Genomic DNA, 25,785 nt, shown 5'->3' on the forward strand with positions numbered 1-25,785 from the left:
ATATTTGTTAAGTAAAGAGCAAATGTTTTTAATATTGATTTAAGTACAATTTTATTTTCTTTTGTAGTTCATTTTTTTTTTTTTGTATTTTATGTAAGAAATCTGCCAAACCTAAGATCTTGGTGATTTCTGTCTAAATTTACTTTAGAAGGCTTATATTTTTAAGTGTTAACATTCATATTTATGACCCTTTTCCAGTTAATTTTACATATGATGTGAGGTAAAATTTGAGGATTTTTTGCATATGACTGTCCAATTGTTGCAGCAATATTTGCTGAAAAGATTATCCTTTCCTCATTTAATTCACTTGGTACCTTTGCCAAAATCAATTGAGCAGAGAATTCTGGGACAATAGCAGAGTGGTAGGAAGCACCAGGGATCTGTCTCCCCACCTGGACAACAGTGGCAGAATCTGTGTGATGTAACTGTTTTTGGAACTCTGGAGTCCATTTAATTTAGCTCTGAGCACAGCTACCCATTCCCCACCCCAGCCCCAAAGTAGTCAGCTGTGCACTTGTTCCTGGAGCAGCTTGCACTCAGCTTGTGGGAGCCAGAGGAGACAAAAACACCTTGGCCGTCAAGGTGCTCTGCGCTGCTCAAGGCCGTCTGTGCTCTGATGGCTGCTTCTGATCACAGAGATACAGACCAAAAGGCAGAGACCATTTTTCCACCTTCTCTTATTGTTGCAAACCCTTACCCCTGTAGCGAAAGTGACAGTCAGGGGATGCTGTGTCTTTTTCTCGTTCCCCCCCCCCCCTTCATTTTTCTTTTTCCTCTTTTGGGAACCAGATTGAAGACCAGGACATTCAAAAGCAATCATATATACAGGGGGAATTAGAAAGTCACCACATATGCCCAGGGAAAGGCATAGACTCAGGAAGGACCTGAGAAGGCCTTAGATTTATACCTGGGGCTGATCACTGGCACTGTTTAAAAAAACAACAACAACAACAAAAAAAACAGTTTTTTAAAATCCAAACAGGGGCGCCTGGGTGGCGCAGTCGGTTAGGCGTCCGACTTCAGCCAGGTCACAATCTCGCGGTCCGTGAGTTCGAGCCCCGCGTCGGGCTCTGGGCTGATGGCTCAGAGCCTGGAGCCTGTTTCCGATTCTGTGTCTCCCTCTCTCTCTGCCCCTCCCCCGTTCATGCTCTGTCTCTCTCTATCCCAAAAATAAATAAACGTTGAAAAAAAAATTTTTTTGAAAAAAAAAATAAAATCCAAACATCAAAAGTACAATCAACAAAAGCAAAAATCAACGTATGGGACTGTAGCAAACTTAAAAACTTCCACACAGCAAAAGAAACCATCACTTAGGAATTGGGAGAAAATGTTTGCAAACCATATATTGGATAAGGGGTTAATATCTAAAATACGTAAAGAACTCTTACAACTCAGTAGCAAACTCAGGCAATCCAATTTAAAAAAGGGCAGAGGAACTAAATAGTCATTTTCCAGAGAAGACCTACAGATGGCCAACAGGTACAAGGGGTGCCCAACATGAGTAGTCATCAGGGAAAGTCAAATCAGAAGCACACTGAAGTATCAGCTCACACCTATTAGAACAGCTCTCCTCAAGAAGATGAGATAAAAGTGTTGACACAGATGTAGAGAAAAGGGAATCCGTGTACCCTTTTGATGGGAAGGTGACTGTTTCCGACATCGTGGAAAACAGCATAGTGGTTCCCCGAGTGAAAATACGGGGCGCCTGAGTGGCTCGGTCATTAAGCATCTGACTTCAGCTCGGGTCATGATCTCACGGTCCAGGAGTTTGAGCCTCACATCTGGTGAGCTCAAGCCCCAACTTCTCTCTCTCCGCCCCTCACTCACTTGTGCCCTCCCCTCTCCCCCCACCCCCAAAAAAAAGAAAGAAAAAGAAAATAGAATTATGGAGACACCTGGGTGGCTCAGTCGGTTAAGTGTCTGACTCTTGATCTCAGGTCAGGTCTTGATCTAAGGGCTGTGGGTTCAAGCTCCATGCTGGGCTCTATGCTGGGCATTGAGCCTACCAAAAAAAAAAAAAAAAAAAATTACCAAAGGTTCCATCAGTTCTACCTCTGGGTATATACCCAAAGAAAACAGAAAATGAAAATAGGGTATCAGAGAGATGTGCACTCCCATTTCTATTGCAGCATTAATCACAGTAGCCAAGCTGTGGAAACAACCTAAGTAGCCATCAACCGATGAATAAAGTGTGAGTTATGTGCGTATATAAACACACACAAGCCTGCTGTTTGCAACAACATGAATACACCTTGAGGACATCATGCTAGGTGAGATAAGCTAGAGAAAGACAAATATTGTAAAACATCACTTAGGGCGCCTCAGTCGGTTAAGCGGCCGACTTCAGCTCAGGTCATGATTTCGTGGTCCATGAGTTCGAGCCCCGCGTCAGGCTCTGTGCTGACAGCTCAGAGCCTGGAGCCTGTTTCAGATTCTGTGTCTCCCCTGTTCATGCTCTGTCTCTCCCTCTCTCAAAAATAAATAAAACGTTAAAAAAAAAATTAAAAAAAAAAAAACAACATCACTTACATGTGGAATCTAAAACAGCCAAGCTCCTAAAAACAGTAGCATGGTAGTTACCAGGGGGGTGACGGTACAGGAGAGATGTTTAAGGATACAAATTTGCAACTACTAGATAAATAAGTCTTTAGCAGTATAGTGATTATAGACAACAAAACTGTATTATAAACCCCAAATGTGCTAAGGCATAAGGTCTTACTCCCACCACAAAAAAGAAATGAAAAATATATGATGTGATAGAAGCATTAGCTAAGGCTACAATGGCCATCTTATTGCAGTATATAAATGTATCAAATTCAACATGTGGTATCCTTAAGCTTTTAAAAAAATTTTTTTTAAAGCTTATTCATTTTTCAGAGGGACAGAACACAACAGGGGAGGGGAGAGAGAGAGGAAGACACAGAATCCAAAGCAGGCTCCAGGCTCCGAGCTGTCAGCACAGAGCGCAATACCGGGGCTCAAACCCATGAACCGTGAGATCATGAACTGAGCCAAAGTTGGACGCTTAACAGACTGAGCCATCCAGGTATCCCTAGTATCCTTAAATTTAGACAATGCTACATATCAAATATATTCAATTAAAAGAACAAAAAGCAGAAGCAGAAACCCTGCAAACTCTGGGGGAGAGGGAAGATCTGATTTCCAGAGTTACCACATTTTATCAGATTTACATCTCCAGTAAAAAAAAAAAAAAAATCACAAAGCATACAAAGAAGCAGGAAAGAACGGCCTGTTCAAAGAAAAACAAAACCAAACCAACGAAACAGTAGAAACTGTTTCTGTAAAAGATCTGATGGAGGACCAGACTTTAAACCTGCTGTCTTAAACCCATGGTAGACATGAAGAAAGTCAAGAATGTATGAACAGGGGCGCCTGGGTGGCGCAGTCGGTTAAGCGTCCGACTTCAGCCAGGTCACGATCTCGCGGTCCGTGAGTTCGAGCCCCGCGTCGGGCTCTGGGCTGATGGCTCAGAGCCTGGAGCCTGCTTCCGATTCTGTGTCTCCCTCTCTCTCTGCCCCTCCCCCGTTCATGCTCTGTCTCTCTCTGTCCCAAAATAAATAAACATTGAAAAAAAAAAAAAAAAAAGAATGTATGAACAAAATGGAAATGCTAATAAAGAGAAAACCTGGAAAGAAACCCCTTCTTCAACTCATTTATTAGTGCTAGGAGTTTTTTGGGTAGGTCATGGAGGATTTTCTGCATAGACAGTGGTGTTGGTGAAGGGCAGTTTGCTTTCTTTCTTTCCAGTCTGGTTTCCCTTTCTTTACTTGCTTCATCGTGGTGGCTAAAACCTCCAGTATGGTGTTGAACATAAGTAGCAAAAGCAGACTTCCTTGCCTTGTTCCTGATCTTAGGGCGAGGCAGTCAGTCTTGACTGCTAGGTGTGACGTTAGTTGTGCTTTTGTCCACACTCTGTATTAGGTTAAGGGAGGTTCCTTCCATTTCTAATTTGCCGACCATTTTCATCATAAATTGTATCAAATTTTGTCCAGTGCTTTTTTTCCACATCTCTTGAGGTGATTATTTTCTGTCTTTATGGACCTGGTAAATTGCATGTTGATTGCTCACCCACCTCACATTTCCAGGATAATTCATACTTGGTCGTGATGTTATTACGCTTTCTTACATTGTTGGGTTCAGTTTGCTAAAATTTTAAGAGTGTTTGCATCTGTGTTCCTGGACATATTTGTCTGTAGTTTAATTTTCTGTGATTTTTTAAAATCAGAATAACGCTGGCCTGCCATATAGACTAAGTCAGGAAGTGTTTCCTCCTCTTAAAGTTTCTTTGAGGCCTTGTGTAAGGTTGGTGTTATTTCTTCGCTAAATATTTGGCAGAATTCAGTGAAGCCATTTGAGCCTTGAATTTTCTTAATGGGAAAGTTAACTAATTCAATTTCTTTAATAGATATAAGGCTATTTAGATTATATAATTCTGTGAACTTTGATGGTTCATAAATTTTAAGGAATTTATTCATTTTATCAAAGTTGTTGAGCCTACTAACTTGAAGTTGTTTATAATCTTATCTCTTTATCCTCTTTTTTTCTCTAAACAAATTTTTTTATGTTTATTTTTGAGAGCAAGAGAGACTGAGCATGAGTGGAAGAGGGGCAGAGAGAGAGGGAGACACAGAATCCAAAGCAGGCTCCAGGCTCCAGGCTCCGAGCTGTTTGCATGGAGCCTGACATGGGGCTTGAACTCACAACCCGTGAGATCATGACCGGAGCCAGTCAGAGGCTTAACTGACTGAGCCACTCAGGTGCCCCATTATCTCTTTATCCTCTTAAAGACTGTAGGCTTTGTGCTGATATTCCCATTGTAGATTTCTAAAAAGTGGTCCATTGTGGTCAGAGAACATTGTATAATTTGAGTTCTCTTAGATTTATTGAAAATTTTTTATGGCCATAATATGGTCTACTTTGTGGGTGTTCTTCCATGTGCACTTGAAACAATATTCTTCCATCGTTTGGTTGAGTGCTCTATAAATGTCAATTAGGACAGATTGGCTGGTAGTGTTGTTCTAATGTATCGTTACAAATTTTTTTAGCAACTTTTTCCATCAGTTAATGAGAGAGGGATGTTGACCTTTCCAGCATGGTTGTATGTTTTTTCTCCTTTTCATTTCTATCAGGCTTTTTTCATGTATTTTGAGGCTTCGGTATCAGGTGCATGAAAATTCAGGATTATTTGTCTGTATGTTGAGTTGCTGAGTCCTTATGAAATGAAATGATCTTTTTATCCATGGTGATAGCATTTGTTCAGAAATCTACCTTGCCTGGTGTTGCTACTCCAGCTGTCCTTTTTTTTTTTTTTGCTTATTTTGAGAGAGGGAGAGCAAGCATGCGTAGGGGAGAGGCAAAATGAGAACCCCAAGCAGGCTCTGCACTGCAGCACAGAGCCCGATGCAGGGCTCGATCTCACGAACCGTGAGATCATGACCTGAGCTGAAATCAAGAGTCAGACACCCAGCCTGACTGAGCCACCCAGGTGCCCCACCAGCTGTCTTTTGATTGGTGTTAGTATAGTATGTTTTTTTCATCCTCTTGACTTATTTGTGTTTTATACTCCAAGTGGGTTTCTCTTCCACTTAATAAGCATAGAAGGGATTGTAGAAATACAAAATTATCATGAAGCACACCCTATAGTAAAATTGTTGTAGCCAAGTTCCACTAATGGATGCTAGTGTTACCCGGTTAAAGTTTGAGGAGAAGCAGTTTGTTTATATAATCTCAAAATACTTTCCCTATGATATTTACTAATTCCGAAGGGGAAAATAGTAACTTTATATAGAGAATCTTGGCAAACACCACCTTGCACAAGTATTCAAGGTTAGTATCACCAGTAGTGAGACTTAGTGACATCATGTACCCCCTGATATGATATACCAAACCATGAGAAGACTTCATAACCCCTGTGATACTCTTGCCCAAAACATATAACCTCAGGCTACTCATGTCAAAACATCAGGCAAACCCAAATTGAAGGACATTCTACAAAGTAACTGGTGTTTCAAAAGTATCAGGGCCACAAAGACCAGGAAACACCGAAGAACTCTCACAGACTGTAGGGATACTAAGGAGACATCACTAAATACAATGTAGAATCCTGGATTGGATCCAGGAACAGAAAAAGGACATTAATGGATAAGAAGTGAAATTAATTCTAGAAGTGAGTTAGTAATACTGTATGAATGCCAGTTTCCTAATTTTGAGAATTTTTTCTGGTTCTTACAAGGTTCTCTTAAAAGCGGGATGAAGAGTATATAGGAACTCTGTACTATTTTTGTAACTTTTCTTTAAATCTGAAATTATTTCAAAAAAAAAAGATTTTTTAAATGTTTATTTATTTTTGAGACAGAGAATGAACGGGAGAGGGTAGGAGAGAGAGGGAGACACAGAATCCGAAGCAGGCTCCAGGCTCCGAGCTGTCAGCACAGAGCCCAACATGGGGCTCGAACCCACGGACTGTGACACCATGACCTGAGCTGAAGTCAGACACTCAACCGACTGAGCCACCAGGCACCCCTGTCTGCCTGCTATTTCTAATCTTCATTTCCTCCAATGTAACTGGATTTCTTTCTGGTACCATCCCTTTCCATGGGAAGACTTTTTTGATATTTCTTGTGTAGCTTTGCAGGATGAATGTTTTCAAGTTTTATGTGTGTGAAGTTTATTTCATCAGAAAAGATTTCTTTGTTGACGGTATTGTTCTTCCAGCCCCTTGAAGGCTTTGCTCCACTGTCTTCTGACTTAATGTCGTTTCCAGCGAGGTGTCTGCTGCCGTCTTATCATTCTTACTTATTCTCTGGCTGCTTTTGATTGGGTCTAGGAAAATCGGATTATAATATGTGTTGGTGTAGTTTTCTTCCCATTTCTTTTGCTTGGGATTCTTTGAACTTTGGTTCTTTGGTCTGTGTGTTCATAGTATTGACCAACTTGGATTAGCTTTTGGCCATTATTTCTTTAAAATTTTTTTAGCACCACATCTCCTGCCCTCTCCTCCCCCACCCTCCTTTGGGGACTCCAAGTGTGTGTGTGTGTGTGTGTGTGTGTGTGTGTGTGTGTGTGTTCTCTAGAAGTTCAACTTGTATGTTTCTATTTCTTCCATGTCTCCTTAACATGCTTGTATTTTTTCTAACTTTCTCAAGCATTTGGAATATAGTTATAATGGCTCTTTTAATGTCTTTGTCTACTATCTGTGTTGTTTATGAGTCGTGTTCAGTTGATTGTTGTTTCTTTTCACTGTCAGACTGTCAGTCATATTTCCCTGCTTCTGCATGTGCCTGGTAGTTTCCTACTGGGTAGCAGTCACTGTGGGTTCCATATCATTGGTGCCAGGTGCGTGCGTGCATGCGTGTGTGCATGCGTGTGTGTGTGTGTGATGTTAAGCTTTGTTCTAGGGTACGGTAAATTACTTTGGAACAGTTTGATCCTTTGAAGGGTTGCTCTCTCCCCCACTACCCAAAGAGTAAGTTAAAGTGTTTTCATTGTGTTCATGTGTTGTCTGAAACCAATCTTTTATGTGAAAATGAGAGCACAGTAGGAAATGTGGGCATTTTATGTACCAGTTAACAAGGAATGAGATATAAAATACTCATATTTACATACCAAAATTATTGCAAATAAAAAGTCCCTAGACACTACTGATAATGCCTCTTAAAATTATTTTGAATATAAGAGAGGGTCCTATATTGTCTACAACAGCAGAGTTAAATTGGATTGTTTAATACTGCCTGAGGACCAGTTTATCCTTTTTTATAGTTAAATGATCATTTTATTTTATTATATTTTAATTGAAGTGTAATTAACATATAATATTATATTAGTTTCAGGTAAACAATCTAGTGAGTGATGCAACATTTATGTATATTACAAAGTGATCACCAGTATAAATCTAGCTCCCATCTGTCACCATACAAAGTTGTTACCTATTATTAACTGTATTCCTTATGCTGTACATTGAATCCCTGTGTCTTTTTTTTTTTTTTTTTTTTGTAACTGGAAGTTTATATCTTTTAATTCCCTTCCCCTACTTCTGCCTAGCCCTCCATCCCCCCTCCCCTCTGGCAACCACCTTATTGTTCTCTGTGTCTGTGAGTCTGTTTCTGTTTTGGTTGTTTTGTTTTTTAGATTCCACATATAAGCGAAAGCATACGGTCTTTGTCTTACTCATTTCTCTAAGTATGATACCCTCTCCACCTATCCATGTTGTCACAAATGACATGATTTCATTTTTTTTATAGCTGAGTAATATTGCATTGTATATGTACATACCACATCTTTTTATCCATTCATCTATTGATGGACACTTCGTTTGCTTCTGTATTTTGGCCATTGTTAATTACGTTGCAGTAAAGATAGAGGCAGTATGTACTTTTCCAAATTGGTGTTTTTGCTTCCTTGATACAAATACCCGGAAGTGGAATTACTGAATTGTATGGCAGTTCTATTTTAACATTTTTGAGGAACCTTCATACTGTTTTTCCACAGTGGCTGCACCATTTTGCATTCCCACTAATGGTGCACAAGGGTTACTTTTTCTCCACATCCTCACCGACACTTGTTATTTCTTGTCTTTTTGGTACTAACCATGCTGACATGCCTGAGGTGACATTTTATTGTGGTTTTGATTTGCTTTTCCCTGGTGATTAATGATGTTCAGCATCTTTTCTTGTGTCTAATGGTCATCTGTATGCTGTCTTTGGAGGATGTCTAGTCACATCCTCCGTCCATTTTTTAATTGGATTGTTTTTTGACATGGAGCTTTGAGTTCTTTATGTATTTTGGATATTGATCCCTTATCAGATCTCTTATTTGCAAATATTTTCTTCCATTCAGTAGATTGCCTTTTATGTTGATGGTTTCCTTTGCTGTGCACAAGCTTTTTATTTTTTTTATATATTTACTTTGAGAGAGCACGTACGTGCATGAGTTGGGGAGAGGCAGAGAGAGGGAGAGGGAATCCCAAACCGGCTCCACTTAAACCTCATGAACCAACTTCTGCTGGCTTCACACTCAGCTGTGGGTTTGTCATCTGTGGCCTTTATTATGTTAAGTTCCTTCTATCCCTACTTTGTTGAGAGTTTTAATCAGAAATGGATGTTGAATTTTATTAAGTGCTTTTTTAAAAATTTATTTTTTTTTAATTTTTTAAAAATTTACATCCAAATTAGCATATAGTGAAACAATGATTTCAGGAGTGGATTCCTTAATGCCCCTTACCCATTTAGCCCATCCCCCTCCCACAACCCCTTCCGTAACCCTCTGTTTGTTCTCCATATTTGTGAGTCTCTTATGCTTTGTCCTCATCCCTGTTTTTATATTATTTTTGCTTCCCTTCCCTTATGTTCATCTGTTTTGCCTCTTAAAGTCCTCATATGAGTGAAGTCATATGATTTTTGTCTTTCTCTGACCAATTCACTTAGCATAATACCCTCCAGTTCCATCCACGTAGTTGCAAATAGCAAGATTTCATTCTTTTTGATTGCTGAGTAATACTCCATTGTATATATACACCACATCTTCTTTATCCATTCATCCATCGATGGACATTTGGGCTCTTTCCATACTTTGGCTATTGTCGACAGTGCTGCTATAAACATGGGGGTGCATGTGCTCCTTTGAAACAGCACACCTGTATCCCATGGATAAATGCCTAGTAGTGCAATTGCTGGGTCATAGAGTAGTTCTGTTTTCAGTTTTTTGAGGAACCTCCATACTGTTTTCCAGAGTGGCTGCACCAGCTTGCATTCCCATGATTTTTATCCTTTCCGTTAATGTGATGTATCACATTGATTTGCAGATATTGAACCATCTTTGCATCCCCGGATAAATCCCACTTGATCATAGTGAATGGTCCATTTATTATATTACTGAATTCAGTATTTGTTAGTGTTCTGTTGAGGATTTTGCATCAATATTCCCTCAGGGATATTGACCTCTAATTTTGGTGGTGTCTTTGGTTTTGATCAAGGCCTGCTTTTAAGTGTCGTTTGGTGGGAGTAGAACAGCCTGTAGAGCAGTGTTTCTCAACCTGTTTTTCATTATTGCCCCCTCTCCTCCAGTCCTTTATGGCCCCCTATTTACACCCTACTAATGAAACTTTAATGCCACAGTTGTAACAAATATCTGTTTGTGTATTATTTGTATTTCTGGTCTTTATACATTAAAAAAATATTTTTGGCTGCTCTACGCCAGACCCAGTTTTTTTATACCTTGGGGAGTGCTGTTGCCCTTGTTGAGAATTTGTGATCTAGGGCTGATTCTCTACTGGTGACATGTTGCTCTCGTGTGTGCTGTGCCCAGTGCCCTGTGCATTTAGTGTGTTGAAGTAGATCATTCCAGTCCCTGGTACTCCATCTCCGTTGGAAGCAGAGCCCCCTCCCCCCCGCCCTGATCCTGGCGGTTTCTTATTACACATACTCTACCGTACAGCCCAAGCATTCCACTCCAAAATAGCGATGCAAGAGAAATGAAGACAGAGCTGTGCGAAATGAGCATATGAATGTTCGTGGAAGCTCTATTTCTAAGAACCAAAACCTGAGAGCCATCCAAATGTCCATTGAGAGGTGAATGGATAAGCTGGTTTTAACCATACGGTAGAGTATTGAACAGTAAAAAATATTATGATAAAGTACTGAAACATGCAGCAATATGGATGAATCTCAAAATCATACTGAGTCAAAGAAGCCAGCCCCCCAAAATACATTCTGTGTGATCCCATTTATATAAAACTCAAAAATGCAAACTAATCTACAGACAAAAAGGAGGTTGCCTGGGGTTGGAAATGGGGATTGATCACAAAGGAGCATGAGGAGACTTGGTGGAAAACGAAATTTTTATTCTTCATTTATTTGGTGGGAGTAGTTTCATGGGCAGATGTCAGAACTCAACAAATGAAATATTGTAAATATGTAAGGTTTACTATATGCCACTTGTATATGTCAGTAAAACTGTAAAAAAGGTAAATAAAAAAATGAGAGGTTTGGAGTTTTGGGGGGAATGTGTATTTCTCCTTTGTGACCTCTGTGCATAAAAATTCCCAAGTGCAGGTTATGATAGTTTTTCAAATTTATATGAGTAGTGAAATTTAATTTGCTGACAGTTTGAAAGAGCATTTGAACTTGCTTCAGGCAAAATTGTGTATGTATAAAGTGCACGATTATAGACTTAATGCCGCTGGTTGCTCCATTCTGCTCTAAGGGAAGTGAGTAGGTGTTAAACAGATTACGCCACCCTCAGAACCTGTGGGCTGTGGTGAAACAGTTGTGATTTCTGTAGACTAGGTGAATGTGGGTCCAGATGGTGCCCAGAATTTGGCTATCTAGCCTCACATTTTTGGACAGTTTTGGAAGATGCATGCTTATTTTCTAATTTTCTAGAAGGTAATGGTAATAAAAAATTCAGGTAGAGTATGCCTTCAGAAAAGTTTATATTGTATAATTTGCTGGAGTTTTACGCAGGAAATACACCCATGTGAATAGCACCCAGATACAGAACACTACCTGGTACTGGTCATTTTTCTTTCTTTTTTTTTTTTAATTTTTTTCTTCTTAACGTTTATTTATTATTGAGAGACAGAGCATGAACATGGGAGGGGCAGAGAGAGGAGGAGACACAGAATCTGAAGCAGGCTTCAGGCTCTGAGCTGTCAGCACAGAGCCCGACACAGGGCTTGAACTCACAAACCGCGAGATCATGACCTGAGCCGAAGTCGGACGCTTAACCGACTGAGCCACCCAGACACCCCTGGTCATTTTTCAAAATCAAGTCCTGGCTGGGCTGATTAATTAGGTGAGCTTGAGCACCTGCTGAGTAACTGACCAGACCACTCCGTTTTGAAGTTTCTGACCCTGGGGAAATTGTTCTGTTTACTTTTATTTGTCTAAACATAGCTTTTGTTTTACTTAATCAAATATTTTCTCTTGGCAGTGGACTCTCAAAGAATTGACCGGGAGGAAAAAATCCCAGATGAAACGTTAGAAAAACTGAAGAGCCTGGGTCTTTTTGGGATGCAAGTCCCAGAAGAATATGGTAAGTAAAGGAAAGCACCACCCTGCTGGCTCTTAAGAAAGTGCTTCATATTTGCCCCAAAAAAGGGTTCTGTTTGGGAAAGGTGGCCTTTAAATGCAGTATGTCCAAGATCAAGCTCTGAGAGTGCTGGAATTAATAAAAACCCACATCGTGGATCAAATCTCGGGTAGCTGGCAGGTGAGTGTGTGGACTAAGGGACTTTGGGGCAGGAAGAGCTGCTGAGGCCTGTACTTTGTTCACTCTACATGGATCAGGTCCGCTCAGGGTGCCTATGCTCTCCAGGTCCTTGCGGGGCAGAGAAGGAGGTGTGTATCACCTCGGAGCCTCATTGGCTGATTTCAGTGTCTTCTGCACCGTGAGGCCCTTTGGTCTCTCTGCAAAGGAATTGCCCCAGAGCTGCGAGCCCTTTGTGGGAGGGACGACTGTGGGGTGAGAGCTCAGGTGTCAGGATCCACCAGGGTGCTTCCCATCCTGGTGCAGAGGAATAAGGCACATGGCTATAGGACACAGGTGCCTGGAGACAGGAGACTAGATCAGTGAGAACATTCAAGCACGGACTGTCCCTGTAATTCCTGGATCATTGTAGTGATATTTTTAGCCCCCAAATGAAAGACCCTGTCTTTCTCCCCAGGATCCTCGTGTAATTCTGCCTTCTGAGATTTGGTCAATGACTACTACTCTCCCTCTTTCTTCTGCCTAGTCTAGAGTTGGTGACCTAAATTCTGTAAGGGTTAAGGGGACAGGCAAGAAGTTGGGGGGGGGGGCGGGTGAAGGGCACAAGGAATAGAGAAAGTGTCACATGAGCAAAATACAGTCACACACGGGTGTGTGCACACTCAGTCCCCTTCGACATAAAAGTGTGGCTCCCGGCTCCACAGCCTGTAACCTGCACCCATTACTCTGTGAGCCCTCTGCCTGAGCCTTCTCTGGTGTCGCTTCCCCCTTTGATCAGCTAAGAGCTGTTGATGGTGCTTTAAGGACCTGGGCCTGTTTCTTGTCTGTGAGCTGGTCATTTGGACATTTAATATTTCGGGCATTTTTCCAACCAGGTCATGAGTTAGGTTTTGCAGAGCAAGACTCAGAAGTCAGGAGCTTTTCTCAGTATTTTGTCTCCCTACCTGGTTTATCTCCAGAAGTTACAGTTAGGCCTGTGTTGTTCCTCTCCCACCTCTGTAGCCAGGCACCCCTGGGGGGCCTCAGTGTCTACAGAATAAGTTCCCACTGGTACCCAGTCTGGAGCTGGTCCAGTCTGAGACCAAATGTGAACATTTAGGACCAACTAGGTGTAATGGAGTGCAATGCTGGATTGATTCTGAAACGTGTGTGTGTGTATTTTAAGTTTACTTATTTTGGGGGAGGGCAGAGAAAGATGGGGAGAGAGAGAGAATTCAAAGCAGGCTTTGCCCTGTTAGTGCAGAGCCTGACACGGAGCTTGAACTCACAAACCCCAAGATCATGACTTGAACTGAAGCCAAGAGTCAGACACCCAACCTACTGAGCCGCCCAGGTGCCCCGATTCTGAGGCATATTTTTTTTTAATGTTTGTTTATTTTGGGGAGTGAGAGCGTGCACGCACGGTAGAGGAACAGAGAGAGAGGGAAACAGAGGATCTGAAGCAGGCTCTGCCCTGACAGCACAGAGCCCAGTACAGGGCTTGCACTCACAAACCGTGAGTTTACATGTGTGTTTATTACAGCATATTAAGGGATTAAACAGTTGTCACTTGTCCTTTATGAAATAGCTCTCCTCACATCCCTACATGTGTAAAAACAGCCCCCTGCAGAGGCCATGAAGCCATCAGTGACGCTGCATCCCCTGTGGCAGGGCGTGGCAGCATGCACGGCTGCAGAGGACACGACATGTCCTGGGTTTCCTTGCCAAAACCTGTAGCCTCTGTGTGCGGTGGGGGGAGACTGAGCTCTGCCCAGACTTGGGAGGCTTGCCCGTGTCCAAGCTCACAAGGGACACTGTCCCCCGTGGTGTGTGGTCCTTGGTAAATACTAGAACAGAACGAAGGTGCAGGCAGAGCCAGAGAGCTAAAGTGGGTCTGTCATCAGCTATAAATACATACGTACCTACCAACCAGCCGCTTGGAGAAAGTATAAGTGGGGAAGAAAGCCTCTAGACCTACACAGGTTAGTGATAGTGTATATTTCCCCTTCAGCAGCATTTTTAAATTCCCTCTTGCTTGGTGAAAAGGACTTCATTTTTTCTGCAGACACTTTGTGTCCGTTTGGGATGTGACTTCACCTGTGCGTGTGTGTTCTGTGCCAGCACGTGTGGGCGGGGGTGTGTGTTGGCATGAGGTTGGACAACTCTGCACCCCTCGTTTTGGTTTACGTGCTGTTCTCTGGTGTGAAAATGTTCATTCTTGCCTGTGACAAGTTTGGGCCTTTTTTTTCTCTTTTCTTTTTTCTTTCTCTTTTTTATCCTTTCTTGGGAATTTTAAGACAAGCACGACCTTATGGGTGGGCCCCAAATTTTTGAGGGTAACATTCCCAGTCTGGAGTATTCTGAAGACTGGCTGGAAACCACCATCCTGGAAAACGGGGGCCCTTTTGCCAACCGAGCCTGGATTTTCTCCCCCAGGCCCCTGTGTGCTGCCCAGTGTGTGACCGTTTCCTGTCTCAGCCCCTCCCCAGCCAGCCGTCTCCACCTACCCGTCATCTGTCTCCATGTGATTGCGTTCCCCCACAATTGTAGTGATACTTACATCAGGGGAAAAGCATCAGAATTTTTTTTTTACATTATGTATTTATTTTTGAGAGAGGGCACAAGTGGGGGGGCTGGTTACAGAGAGAAGGGGACACAGAATCAGAATCCGAAGCAGCCTCCAGGCTGTCAGCTGTCAGCACAGAGCCCAACGCAGGACTCGAACTCACAAACTATGAGATCATGACCTGACCCAAACTTGGATGCTTAACTGACTGAGGCACTCTGGTGCCCCCCCGCCCCCAACCAGCCCTTTTCTTTTAAACAAACAGTACTGACTCCCTCAGTATATGAAACAAGTAAGACCAAAACTTTTGTTTGCAACTGAGGCACAGATGGAGTAGGGGGCGTGGGGATGGGATACCGTGGAGCCCCGGCCTTCCCTGGGTACTGATCCTAGGGGACTGCACGTCAGTCGGGGCTGCCCTCCCCTTTATGTGCACCTTCCGCATTTGGGCCGTGCAGGGGGCTCCAGGGCCAGGACCCCATCCGAACTCAGGGCCCAGCTATGCTGCGTGTTGACCACATGACCCTGGGCCGCAGTTTGTCACTTTTAAGATGCACATGGGCCACCCAGCCTCCTCGAGGTTGAAGAGGAAATGCAAAATACATGAGTTCAATGGAGTTTTTTATTTTTTTAAATCTTTGTCTTCTTCCTAGAAAACTTCCATCCAGGGTGAATTACTACCCCCCCCCCACCCCCCAGGGAATGTTTGGCAATGTCTAGAGATGTCTTTGGTTGTCAAAACTGGGAGAGGGGGAGCTATAGGTTGCTGCTAAACATCCTGTGGTACTTTGAACAGTCCCCCACAACAAAGAATGATCATCCCAAAATGTCAGTAGTACTGAGGCAGAGGGGCCAGCCCTGGAGTCCACTGGATACCAGGAGTGGGATGCTAGACAGCTGTCTTGTTTATAAAGATCTAGGTCTGTGACAGAAGATATTCACAACATTTTAAATGGTTTAATGCGTGTGAAGGTACTCTTTTTGTATTAAATGTTATGTTTTTATGATAAAAATATATGCTTATATACCTAAAAAAATCTGAAAGGAGGTACACAAAAATGCTCTGGTAAGTTTATGGGTAATTTTTCTTCCTACCTTTCTGTAAGTATGACTTCTTAAAATAGTGATCTGGTATTACTTTACAAGCAGATAAAACAGTCAGGGTCTTTGCCTTCAGTGGGAGAAATTTGGAGCTGGACCATAAGTAAAGCTGGTCTGTTTTTTCTTCAGGTGGCCTGGGCCTCTCCAACACATTGTATGCGCGTATGGGAGAAATCATCGGCCTGGATGGGTCGATCGCCGTGACCCTAGCAGCACACCAGGCTATTGGCCTCAAGGTCAAGTGTCTATGGCTTCTGTCTGATGCTCTCTGTTGGTCTGGAGTCACACGGTGGCATTGAGGCAGGAGCCTTGCTCGTTTTTACCAAGAAGTGAATTGGGCTCGCCGTGTCGGGTCTTGGAGGGGCCCCTGCAGCAGCCCCCTGGTATACCTCCTCTCTCCGGCCACACCGGCTGATGCCGGGTCCCCACACAAGCAGTGGTGCTTCGATCACACTGTCCCTCCCCTTGGAATCCTCCTGTCCCCATCGCCTTTGACCCATCCTTTGAGGCCCACATCAGATACCCTGAGGAGCCTGTCTTCACCTCGTGCTGGAAGCGAGCCTCCCCTGCTGAGCTCTAGAGTCACTAGGGGCCTGAGCATGTCCTCCCCTCCCTGCTGTCTGTGCACGTGTCTTCTTCACCTCTGGGCTTGGAGCATTTTGGGCAGGTCCACGGTCACACTCGGTGACAGTCCCATTACTCAGGCTGTCTCTGCTCAATGGAGAAAGTGAAGGGAGCCAAGTGAACAGTGTACTTGGGCCCTCTACCCCAACCTGTGCTCCAAGCGGTCATCGGTGGAAAGAGCGGACTTCTCCCCAGGGCACCGACTGAGAAGGGGTCGGACAGTTCTGACATTGACTGCACATCTTCTTTATGCACTCCCATGTATCATCCAACACCCCTCCCCGGTGGGTAGGATTATCCCCAGTGACATGGAGTTGATGGCATGGAGGCTCAGAGAGGGGACATCCCTTGCCCAAGGCCACCCAGCCTGGTGGTGACAGTCCCTGAGTCTGGCTCCCATACTCATCAGCACCTGTTCATTTCTCAGCTGGGGCTGCTGGCTCTGAGCTCAGAGTGTTTCTTCTTGTGTGAAGTATTTTCTCTAGAAGGGACCACATTCTGCAAGCACACTTCACACTTTCTTTTCCCCACAGCTGATAGCCTGTGTGTGTTTGGTTTAGGGGATCATCCTGGCCGGCAGCAAGGAACAAAAAGCCAAATACCTGCCCAGGCTGGCATCTGGAGAGCACATCGCCGCCTTCTGTCTGACGGAGCCTTCCAGGTCTGCCCCCTGACAAGAGGTGCTGCACGGCAGCCTCTGGGGAACCTTCCCAGGGCACCCTGGGATGAGGGCTCTGGATTTTGGCTCATAGCTCGTGGCTTTTCTTTCTTCCCTCCCTGAATCTTCCAGAGAGTCAGCTCAGCAACTTTTCTTGCCAGTTCTCTTATCTTTACCTTATTTCTCTGTCCTGTGGATACTTACGAGGGAGACAACATACCTGACAGCACCTATCAAGTAATTGTTTTGTGTCCACAGCACACCTTACACAGGATAAGCATTCAGGCTTCTAAGCAGCTTTGCAAGTGGTATCGTCCCCACTGAACACGTTAGGAACCTTAGTTCAGTGGGGTTGTGTCATCAGCCCAAGATCACACAGCCGGCTTAGGCCTCAGGGCTTCTGCTGACAAGTCCGTTACTTGGGCCATGCTCCATCCAGAACGGGGGGTATCCTGCACTCCTCACAGGAGCTCACATGAGCCTGTTCTCTGCACACATTCCTGTGTTTAAACCTAAGCCCAGGAGGTTTTCACTGCCACTTTTTTTTTTTTTTTTTTTTAAAGCCTAGGCCTGTTGTTTCAGAGTCTTTGTTTTAGTTTTTAGAGGAGGGGGGCAGAGGGGCAGAGAGATAAGGAGAAAGAGAATCCCAGACAGGCTCTGTGCTGACAGCACAGATCGATACAGGGCTTGAACTCCCAAACCATGAGATCATGACCTGAGCTGAAGCGGGACACTTAACCAACCCGGCTGAGTGCCCCCACACTGCCACTCTTTGATGTGATAAAGCCAGGGTGGCCGGCCACTGTCTTTGTAAATAGGGTTTTACTGGAGCACGCCATTTGTTTACAGGTTGTCTGTGGCCACCTGCGTGCCACAGCAGCAGAGCTGAGCAGGTGGGACAGACATCCTGCGGGCTGCAAAGCCGAATAGATTTACTTTCTGGCCCTTTATTTTTAAGTCGGCAGACTCCCATGTTAAAGTACCAAACCGTCCATTTGTAGCCCCCCAGAGACATTGTTCATCCCAGCATCACTTGCTTCAGCCACGTGTTTCTGTTTCTGCAGTGGGAGTGACGCGGCCTCCATCAAGACCAGGGCCACGCTAAGCGAGGACAAGAAGTACTACATCCTCAATGGCTCCAAGGTAGCGCTCCGTGGCCTCTGCGGCCTGCTGGGGGTCTCAGCCACGGCCTCTGCCACGCACTGACCGCTTCCTGCACCCCGTGAATCCTAAAGCATGTACACCTCAGCTCTTGACTGGCAGCTCTTGGGTGGATGCTGCTCTTTTTGAAAAAAGAAACTGGCTCGAGGTGAAGTGACTCGCCAGTGGCCTGTGTCTGCTCAGTGGCGGAACCAGGATCGGAAGCAAGCTCTCCTGCCTCCAGACCCTACACGCCTGTGCAGAACTAGCTGCCTTCCGGTAGCTGGGGCTAGTGTTGTGTGTTTGTGTTTTAATTGATTGCACAAAATTTCAAACAGATGCAACAGTTTAGTGTAGTGAGGCTCCATGCAGCCGTCACCAGCTTCAGCAGTTACTCGCCGACGGCCCACCGTGTCTCTTCGGTCAGCATTGCCCCCTCTGGTCGCATCCCTACGGTCTGAGCGTGTGTCTCGGCCAGATAAGACTATTTAAAAAAACCCGTTGGTCATTTCTTCATATCTGGTCAGCATTCCAGACTCTGGTCGTCTCGTACCTTCTTATTTTTCAAATAATTTGTTTGAACCCAGATCCGATCAGGTTCCGTACATTGCAGTTTGTTGAGGAGTCTCTCTCTTGCCCTCTCCCTCCTTTTCCCGTTTCTTCTTTGCCTCTCCTCACTCCTTCCCGCCTGCTCTGTTTTCTTGAGGAAACCTGGCTGCTCGTTCTAGAGCCTGAGCCGTCTCGGTTCCTCTGGCGTCTCTTCCGTGCACATGTGCACACACACACGGCCACTTGTGCCTCTTGGGGAGATCCTTGCTCTTGGGAGACTGTGGTGATCCCCTGTCTTCTGCCCGTGCAGGCTTGGCTTCCCCCGAGCCGAGGGCTTTACGTCTGTGGCCTGAAATTTGACAGGCCCTGGAGCATCCTGTAGCAAAGATGGAGCTGAGAGGTGATGCGCAACAGTCTGGCTTTCTCCAAAGCCCTTTTTCTTTCTTCCCTCAGGTCTGGATCACCAATGGCGGACTGGCCAATATTTTTACCGTGTTTGCAAAGACGCAGGTTGTTGATTCTGAAAGCTCAGTAAAAGACAAAATCACAGCATTCATAGTAGAGAGAGACTTTGGTGGAGTCACTAACGGGAAACCTGAGGATAAGTTAGGCATACGTGGCTCCAACAGTAAGTAGCGTGTGTGTGTGTGTGTGTGTGTGTGTGTGTGTGTGTGTGAAAGAGAGCCGCCCTTCAGCCCCATCCAAATGCAAGATAAAATGAGATGTAAATAGTGTTGGTTTCACATAAGCATGTCCGCAAAATCACGTTAAGAATGCCACAGTGAGAGGCAGCTGGGTGGCCCAGTCGGTTAAGCATCCAACTCTTGATCTCCACTCAGGTCATGATTTCAGTTTGTGGGATCGAGCCCCATGTTGGGCTCTGCTCTGGCAGCGAGAAACCTCCTTGGGATTCTCTCTCCCCCTTTCTGCGCCTCCCTTGCTCGTGCATTCTCTCTCTCTCTGTCTCTCTCTCAAAATTAAAAAAAACAAAAATGAAAAACCACAGCGATTTCATGGCAGTGCAGAGGAGCCCTTGAAGCTAATTTATTCATTCAGCTCATTTGTGCCCCTCCCCATGCAGCAGGCACTGGCGATCTCCACGGGAGCTCGTCACAGCCTCATGGAGCGCTCCATCCTGTGAGGCAGGTGTAACGGACACCAGAGAGGCAGAGAGGTGTCTTAAGGAAACACTCCACTGCAGGACACCCCATCTTTCCTGCCTGGGACCTCCTCCTTCCTCTGGTGCTCCCTCGTACCCGCCCAGTGCTGCCATGGAGTCCTGACAAGACTCTGCCTCTTGGGGATCCTAGTTTAGATCGTGGGGTCTCTGTGATGTGGGGACCAGCATGCTGCCCTCGGCACCTCTGGACCTGCTTCTTTGCCACTCTGTGTTCTGGCTGGCGATATTTGCCATAGCAGCCTGGTTCAGAGGGGTCAGAGGGGCCCTGAGCTCTAACCGGACTCCACCGCCTAGAAACTCTGTGACCTTGAACCAGCTAGCTTACTTTCCCGTGCCTCCGTTTCCTCACCTAAAGGAAAGGGGTGATAACAGAACCCACCTAGTAATGTGACACGGGAAGGAGGTGTTACAACGTCTGTACGATGCTTAGTGCACACGGAAGCAGGACAGGGTTAGCTCCTGCCATGTTCCCAGAGGGAAAGGAGCACGCTCAAAGGCCCAAGGTAAAGAGCTTGGCGTGCTGGTGAGGGAAAGGGGGCCCTGACAGGGGAGGGAGCAGGGTGGCAGGCCTGCCCACTGCTTGGGCAGTGTCCACACTGAACTCAGGGTAGGTGGTGCCCCTGGGACCATGCAGTGGCCCTGCAAGAGTGGAGTGAGTGACACAAGTTGAGGTCAGAGAGGGAGGCAGAGTCCTTCCCACACTCCGCAGCTTGGTGAAGGAATTCGAGCCACTGGGACAAGCGCCTGGCCCCACAGCCAAGGTGGTAAGCTAGGACCCGGCGGCCAGAGAGGTGGAGGTTTCATTGTATTTCACGACCAGGCTGTTGGAATAGTAGAATAAAAGGTTAGTGGACCCAGTTGCCCACACTTGACTTGCCTGCTATGTGGCTGCTCTTGAGCCATGACCTTCTTTGTCCCGAGTCTCCCTTTCTTCCAGTGTTAAGTCGCTGGGAGTTGCAGTGTTTATGTGACAACGTGCAAAAGCACGCTGCTACAGAAAACATGGGTCAAAAGCCCCTGTTCTGTCCTGCCTCTGTCATCACCACTGCCATGCTTTTTCCCTTCTCTGCCTGCCTCTGTCACCTTGACCTTGGCTTTCTGCTTCTGCACACCAAGTGCTTCCTCACTTCAAGGTCTGCTCGTCCTCCGTCACCATCGTCACCTTTGTGAGAAGCCACCCCAGCACTGAGCTGACAGAGGGAGCCGTCCTCTCACTCAGCCTGCTTCAGGCTGTGGTTTGGCTCCCTGTCTGCCATGTGTCTGCCATGTGCGTGCCATGTTGGGGCATGTGTTCCTCACAGTAGATCACGGCCCCTGGGGCCAAGCTGGCTCACACCTAAGGCCTCGGCTCATGTCGGGTCAGCTGTGTGTCCCTGGCAACAGCTAACAGGGAGAGGCAGTCCACTTCCACAGAGTCACAGCGTAGGGTGTGGCTGCATCCAAGCTAAGTGGGACCCGTACTCCCATCAGATACAGGGACCTTACAAAGGCTGTGCTGTCCACTTCATTGTTCCGCCTTTGCCTCTTGCTCCTCCTTCACATTTCTGCTGAATGTCAGCTTAGAAAATCCTGATGTAAGCCCTTGTCAAAAATATTATTCACCTCCTCTCCAACCTCTGATTTTGTCACCATGCTCTATTTTTTTTAATATATTTTTTAAGTTTTTTAGAGAGAGAGCATGAGCAGAGGAGGGGCAGAGAGAGGGGTGGGGAGGGAGCGAGGATCCCAAGCAGGCTGTATGCTGTCAGCTCAGAGCCCAATGCAGAGCTTGAACTCCCAAACTGTGAGGTCAGGACCCAAGCTGAAACCAAGAGTCTGATGCTTAACGGGCTGAGCCACCCAGGCGTCCCCACCATGCTCTATGTATTTCCTCTGTAGCACTTGCACCACCAACACGTTCCTAGCAAAGTATGAGCTCCACGCGGACAAAACCCTTGTCTTTCTGTACTGTCCTGTTGTAGCTGGAGAGTGAATGAGTGAATGAATTTGTGCCTATGGGTCAAGTGCAGAATGGTTTGCATTTGTCAAGTAAAGCCTGCAATTTCATCTTTTTCAGCTTGTGAGGTCCATTTTGAAAACACCAGGGTGCCGGTCGAGAATGTCCTTGGAGAAGTCGGAGGCGGGTTTAAGGTGCGTGGTTAGAGCAGGCCCTGTAAGGGCTGCGGTTTCACGGTTTAGCTTGTTGGCCCCCCAGTTTCCTGTACCGTCCCTGTTTGTGGCCGACCAGTGCATTTGCCAGGTGACTGCATAATTCTCCACTGGGAAATCGGAGTTGAGAAGAGTTGGTTCCCAGAAGAGGGAGTGTGTAGTTGGAACTCCATCTCCTTCCTCTGCAAGGCTTTGTTTGCCTTGAGGAGGGTTAGGAGTCCTCTCTCCAGCGAGGGTAAGAAAGCAGGCCAGTGGGCGTTGAAGAAGCTCCAGTTCTCTGAATGCACAACCCTGGGTCCTGAGTCCCTGCCCTAATTTTTCTTGGAGTCAGATTTAGTATTTTTAATTGACATGACTCACATAACATAAATTTACCGTTTTCAAATGTACACATGGGTGTGTATTTAATATATTCACTATGTTGTATAGCCATCCCCATGGTCTAATTCTGGAACATTTTTATCACTCCAAAAATGCCATACCTTCTCATGCTCCTCTCACCATCTTTGGTGTCGCTATTTTTCTGTTTCTGTGGATTTGCCTATTTTAAACGTCGCATACGCGGAATCCATATGTGATCTTTTGTGTCTGGGTTCTCTTCACACAGCAGAATGTTTTCGAGGTTCACCTACCTTGTGGCACGTGTCATTCCTTTCTGTGGCTGAATAATACTCATCGTGTGGATACACCACACTTGCTAATCCATTCATCAGCTCATGGACATTTGCACTGTTTCCACTTTTAGACTATTGTCAATAATGCTGCTGTGAACATGCACGTGTAAGTCTTTGCGTGAACAATGTGTTTTCAGTTCTTTTAGGTATATACCTAGAAGCAACATTGCTGGCCATGTGGTGACTATATGTTTAACTTTTTGAGGAACTGCAGACTGTTTTCCAGTGGCTGCACCGTGTTACGTTGCCAGCAGCGATGTAAGGGGGTCCATTTTCTCCACATCCTCACCAATACTAATCTCTGCACCCAACATGGGACTCAGACTCGCCACCCTCAGATCAAGAGTTGCACGCTCCACCACATGAGCCAGCCAGGCGCCCCTTCTTTACGCAGTTTTATACTGGGCTATTTGTCTTTACTGTTGCCCTGCCCTAATTTCATGGGTGACCCGGGCAAGCATCTTTGCCCTGGGGAGCCCCTCCCACCTTGGCTATGAAGCGGGGATCACAGCAGTACCTTTCTCCCTTTCTGGGTGTTACAAGAATCTGATGAGTGCCATTAGCCAAAGCTCCTGGCCCAAGGCTGCCCGGTAAATGTCTACCAGAGGACTTTAGAGGTGGGCAGACAAAAAGGGAATAGTTGTATGCACACGATGGTATGTTTATCCCGGATGTTCTGTGCAGGTAAGAGAATGTAGATGGGAAAGATGAAATTACTGAAGGTTGACTCCAAGAGAGTTGATATTCATCGTTCGGTTTGGGTGCTTATCTTCCTAGATTTTGATCTTTTTAAAGAACATCCATCTCGTAAATATTTGGTAACGCCATTTGTGTAATACAGCCCGTCGTTTTTTCGCTCACCAAGAATTCCAGTCTTGTCTTCGTGCCAGTGAATATATGTTGCTAATATTTCATGGTGCAGAATATCTTTGGGACGGCACCTTTGATGTTCCCAGTCCCTGAGATCGGGCACGCAGTACTGTTCGCACACCTTCCCTGCTCAGAACCAGATTGTGTGGTGTATGTCCTTGCTTGTAGCTGTACACACTTGTCCTGGGTTTAAACATCCAGCAGGAGACTTGCCAGGTGGGAGAGCACGAACATTTTTAGTTCGTGGCCCCTGCTGCCAAGCTGCGTGGGGAGTTGGGCCGGCGCCCACCCACCAGCGGCGTGTGGGAGTGCCCCTTGCCCTAGTCCTTTCCACACTGCATTAACACATTGTTCCCATCATGGTAGGTAAAAAAAAACAATTGTTTTAATATACAAAAGAAAGATTTCCAAAGCCCTCTCTTTGTTATTAGTAGGATTACTTGCCAGTTAGCCTAAACACTAAACAGTGAGTGATTCCAGAGACCACAAAATGAGCAAAGGCCAGGGGAACATTGCCTGTCTGATGTGGGAGAAAAGTAAGCCTCTTCCTGTGGACAGTCAGAGGTTTTGTCCATGGTCAGATCTTTGAGGCATGGAGGCAGTGAATGGTCGGGCAGGGGCTGTTGAAAGCGTGGAGTATGTGTCTTGCTCGTGGGCAGGCCATGATGTAGAATGCAGCTTAGAAATTATGGACGGAGAGGTCTGCAGTAGGGATGCTGTTGCAGCATTCTGGGACTGCACGGGCAGGGGGTGGATCCCGGGGTTAAGTAGGATTGACACTTGAGCTCAGGAGCCCCTCTTGAGAAACGGTGAGATCTGTTAGGTCGTTGGTCCTCTGGGGAATGAGACCTCATCTCAAATCTTTTTTTCCTTCAAAATCAATTTTTTTAATGAGGTTAAGAATAAACTCTGAAGAGGCCACGAAACGGATTTCATTCGTAAAACTGTGAGCCGGCTTTCGCAAGCCTGTGTGGGCAGAGGGAATGAAGGTGGGGCGTTCGCATCCTCATCATAGTCCTGGCAGGTCTAGACTGGCGCACACCCACGGCCCGAGACTCAGGGAGTGTGAGGCCGGAGGTGGCCCAGGAGGAAGCAGGGCAGGATCTGGGTGTCTGTCACACTGTGGTGGCGCATAATGGCACCCTCTCCATCCAGCACTCAGGGCTGGGTCTTATTCCCGCATTCCCGTGGGAACCGCACTCGCCCCTCCCAGCAGTTGTTGCCAACCTCACAAAGTCTGCTTTGAGATTCTCCTGTTCAGGTTAACAAGTGATCATAAATTCAGATTCGGCTGCATGATTTATTCACCCAAGTCCTCTATAAGCATTCAGTCAAAAGCTGTAATACACTTGAAGTTGAGCTTTTAAGAAAACTGTGGTGTTCACAGACTCCTTCTGCCCTCAGCCCCAGCCTGCCTCTGAGGCATCACAGGCATGGTAGGGGCGTGGCAGGTCACTATTTCTCAGGAGTGGTGGGAAAGTCCAAGTAGCTTGCAGGGGTACCTGGTAGGTCTTAGTTTCTGCTCCTCTCCTCTGAGGACTAAGAATTGTCCTGTTCTGGAATAATGTGAGTGACTCCAAGGATGTTTGTGATTGAGTTACCTTGTTGTAACGTGTGGGGACTACTCTCTCTCCCAGCCCGGTGGGGATTGGCAGAACAACTCTCCCAGATGCTGCCACAGAATTCTGTACCGACTTGCCTTTTGTCTTCATGAAACCTGGTAAAAATAGACAAGCAGTGCTGTGGTCTGGCCCTTGGGCTTCTCCCAGTACAGCAGGGGTGAGCAGGACACTTGGGCAGTGCAGTCCCAGTGAGCTACCCCCACTCTGCCTGCAGGTGGCCATGAACATCCTCAACAGTGGGCGGTTCAGCATGGGCAGCGTTGTGGCTGGGATGCTCAAGAAACTGATCGGTAGGTACGTTGGGGACAGGAGCCTTTTGTGGCACAACCTTGCTCCTGCGGCCCCCACTCCATTCCGGAGGCTCTGCCACGTCCTCGCAGCAGGCCGGTGCTGAGCCAGGCCACTGGACAGACAGCCCAGCTGCAGGTTAAGACGTGGGCTTTGGTTTA

General features: G+C 45.9%; 1 protein-coding gene across 1 annotated transcript in view; it reads left to right on the top strand.

Annotated features, from left to right (window-relative positions):
- Positions 1 to 25,785, top strand: part of ACAD9 (acyl-CoA dehydrogenase family member 9) — a 46,029-nt gene that overhangs the window by 12,034 nt on the left and 8,210 nt on the right. The window contains exons 3-9 of the mRNA XM_043588244.1: positions 11,950 to 12,051; positions 16,001 to 16,107; positions 17,056 to 17,156; positions 18,218 to 18,296; positions 19,296 to 19,470; positions 22,079 to 22,152; positions 25,551 to 25,626. Coding sequence (XP_043444179.1) covers positions 11,950 to 12,051; positions 16,001 to 16,107; positions 17,056 to 17,156; positions 18,218 to 18,296; positions 19,296 to 19,470; positions 22,079 to 22,152; positions 25,551 to 25,626 — 714 coding nt within the window. The remainder of the gene's footprint in view (positions 1 to 11,949; positions 12,052 to 16,000; positions 16,108 to 17,055; positions 17,157 to 18,217; positions 18,297 to 19,295; positions 19,471 to 22,078; positions 22,153 to 25,550; positions 25,627 to 25,785) is intronic.

Source organism: Prionailurus bengalensis, chromosome A2 (genome assembly GCF_016509475.1).
Source record: "Prionailurus bengalensis isolate Pbe53 chromosome A2, Fcat_Pben_1.1_paternal_pri, whole genome shotgun sequence".
Lineage (NCBI taxonomy): Eukaryota > Metazoa > Chordata > Mammalia > Carnivora > Felidae > Prionailurus > Prionailurus bengalensis.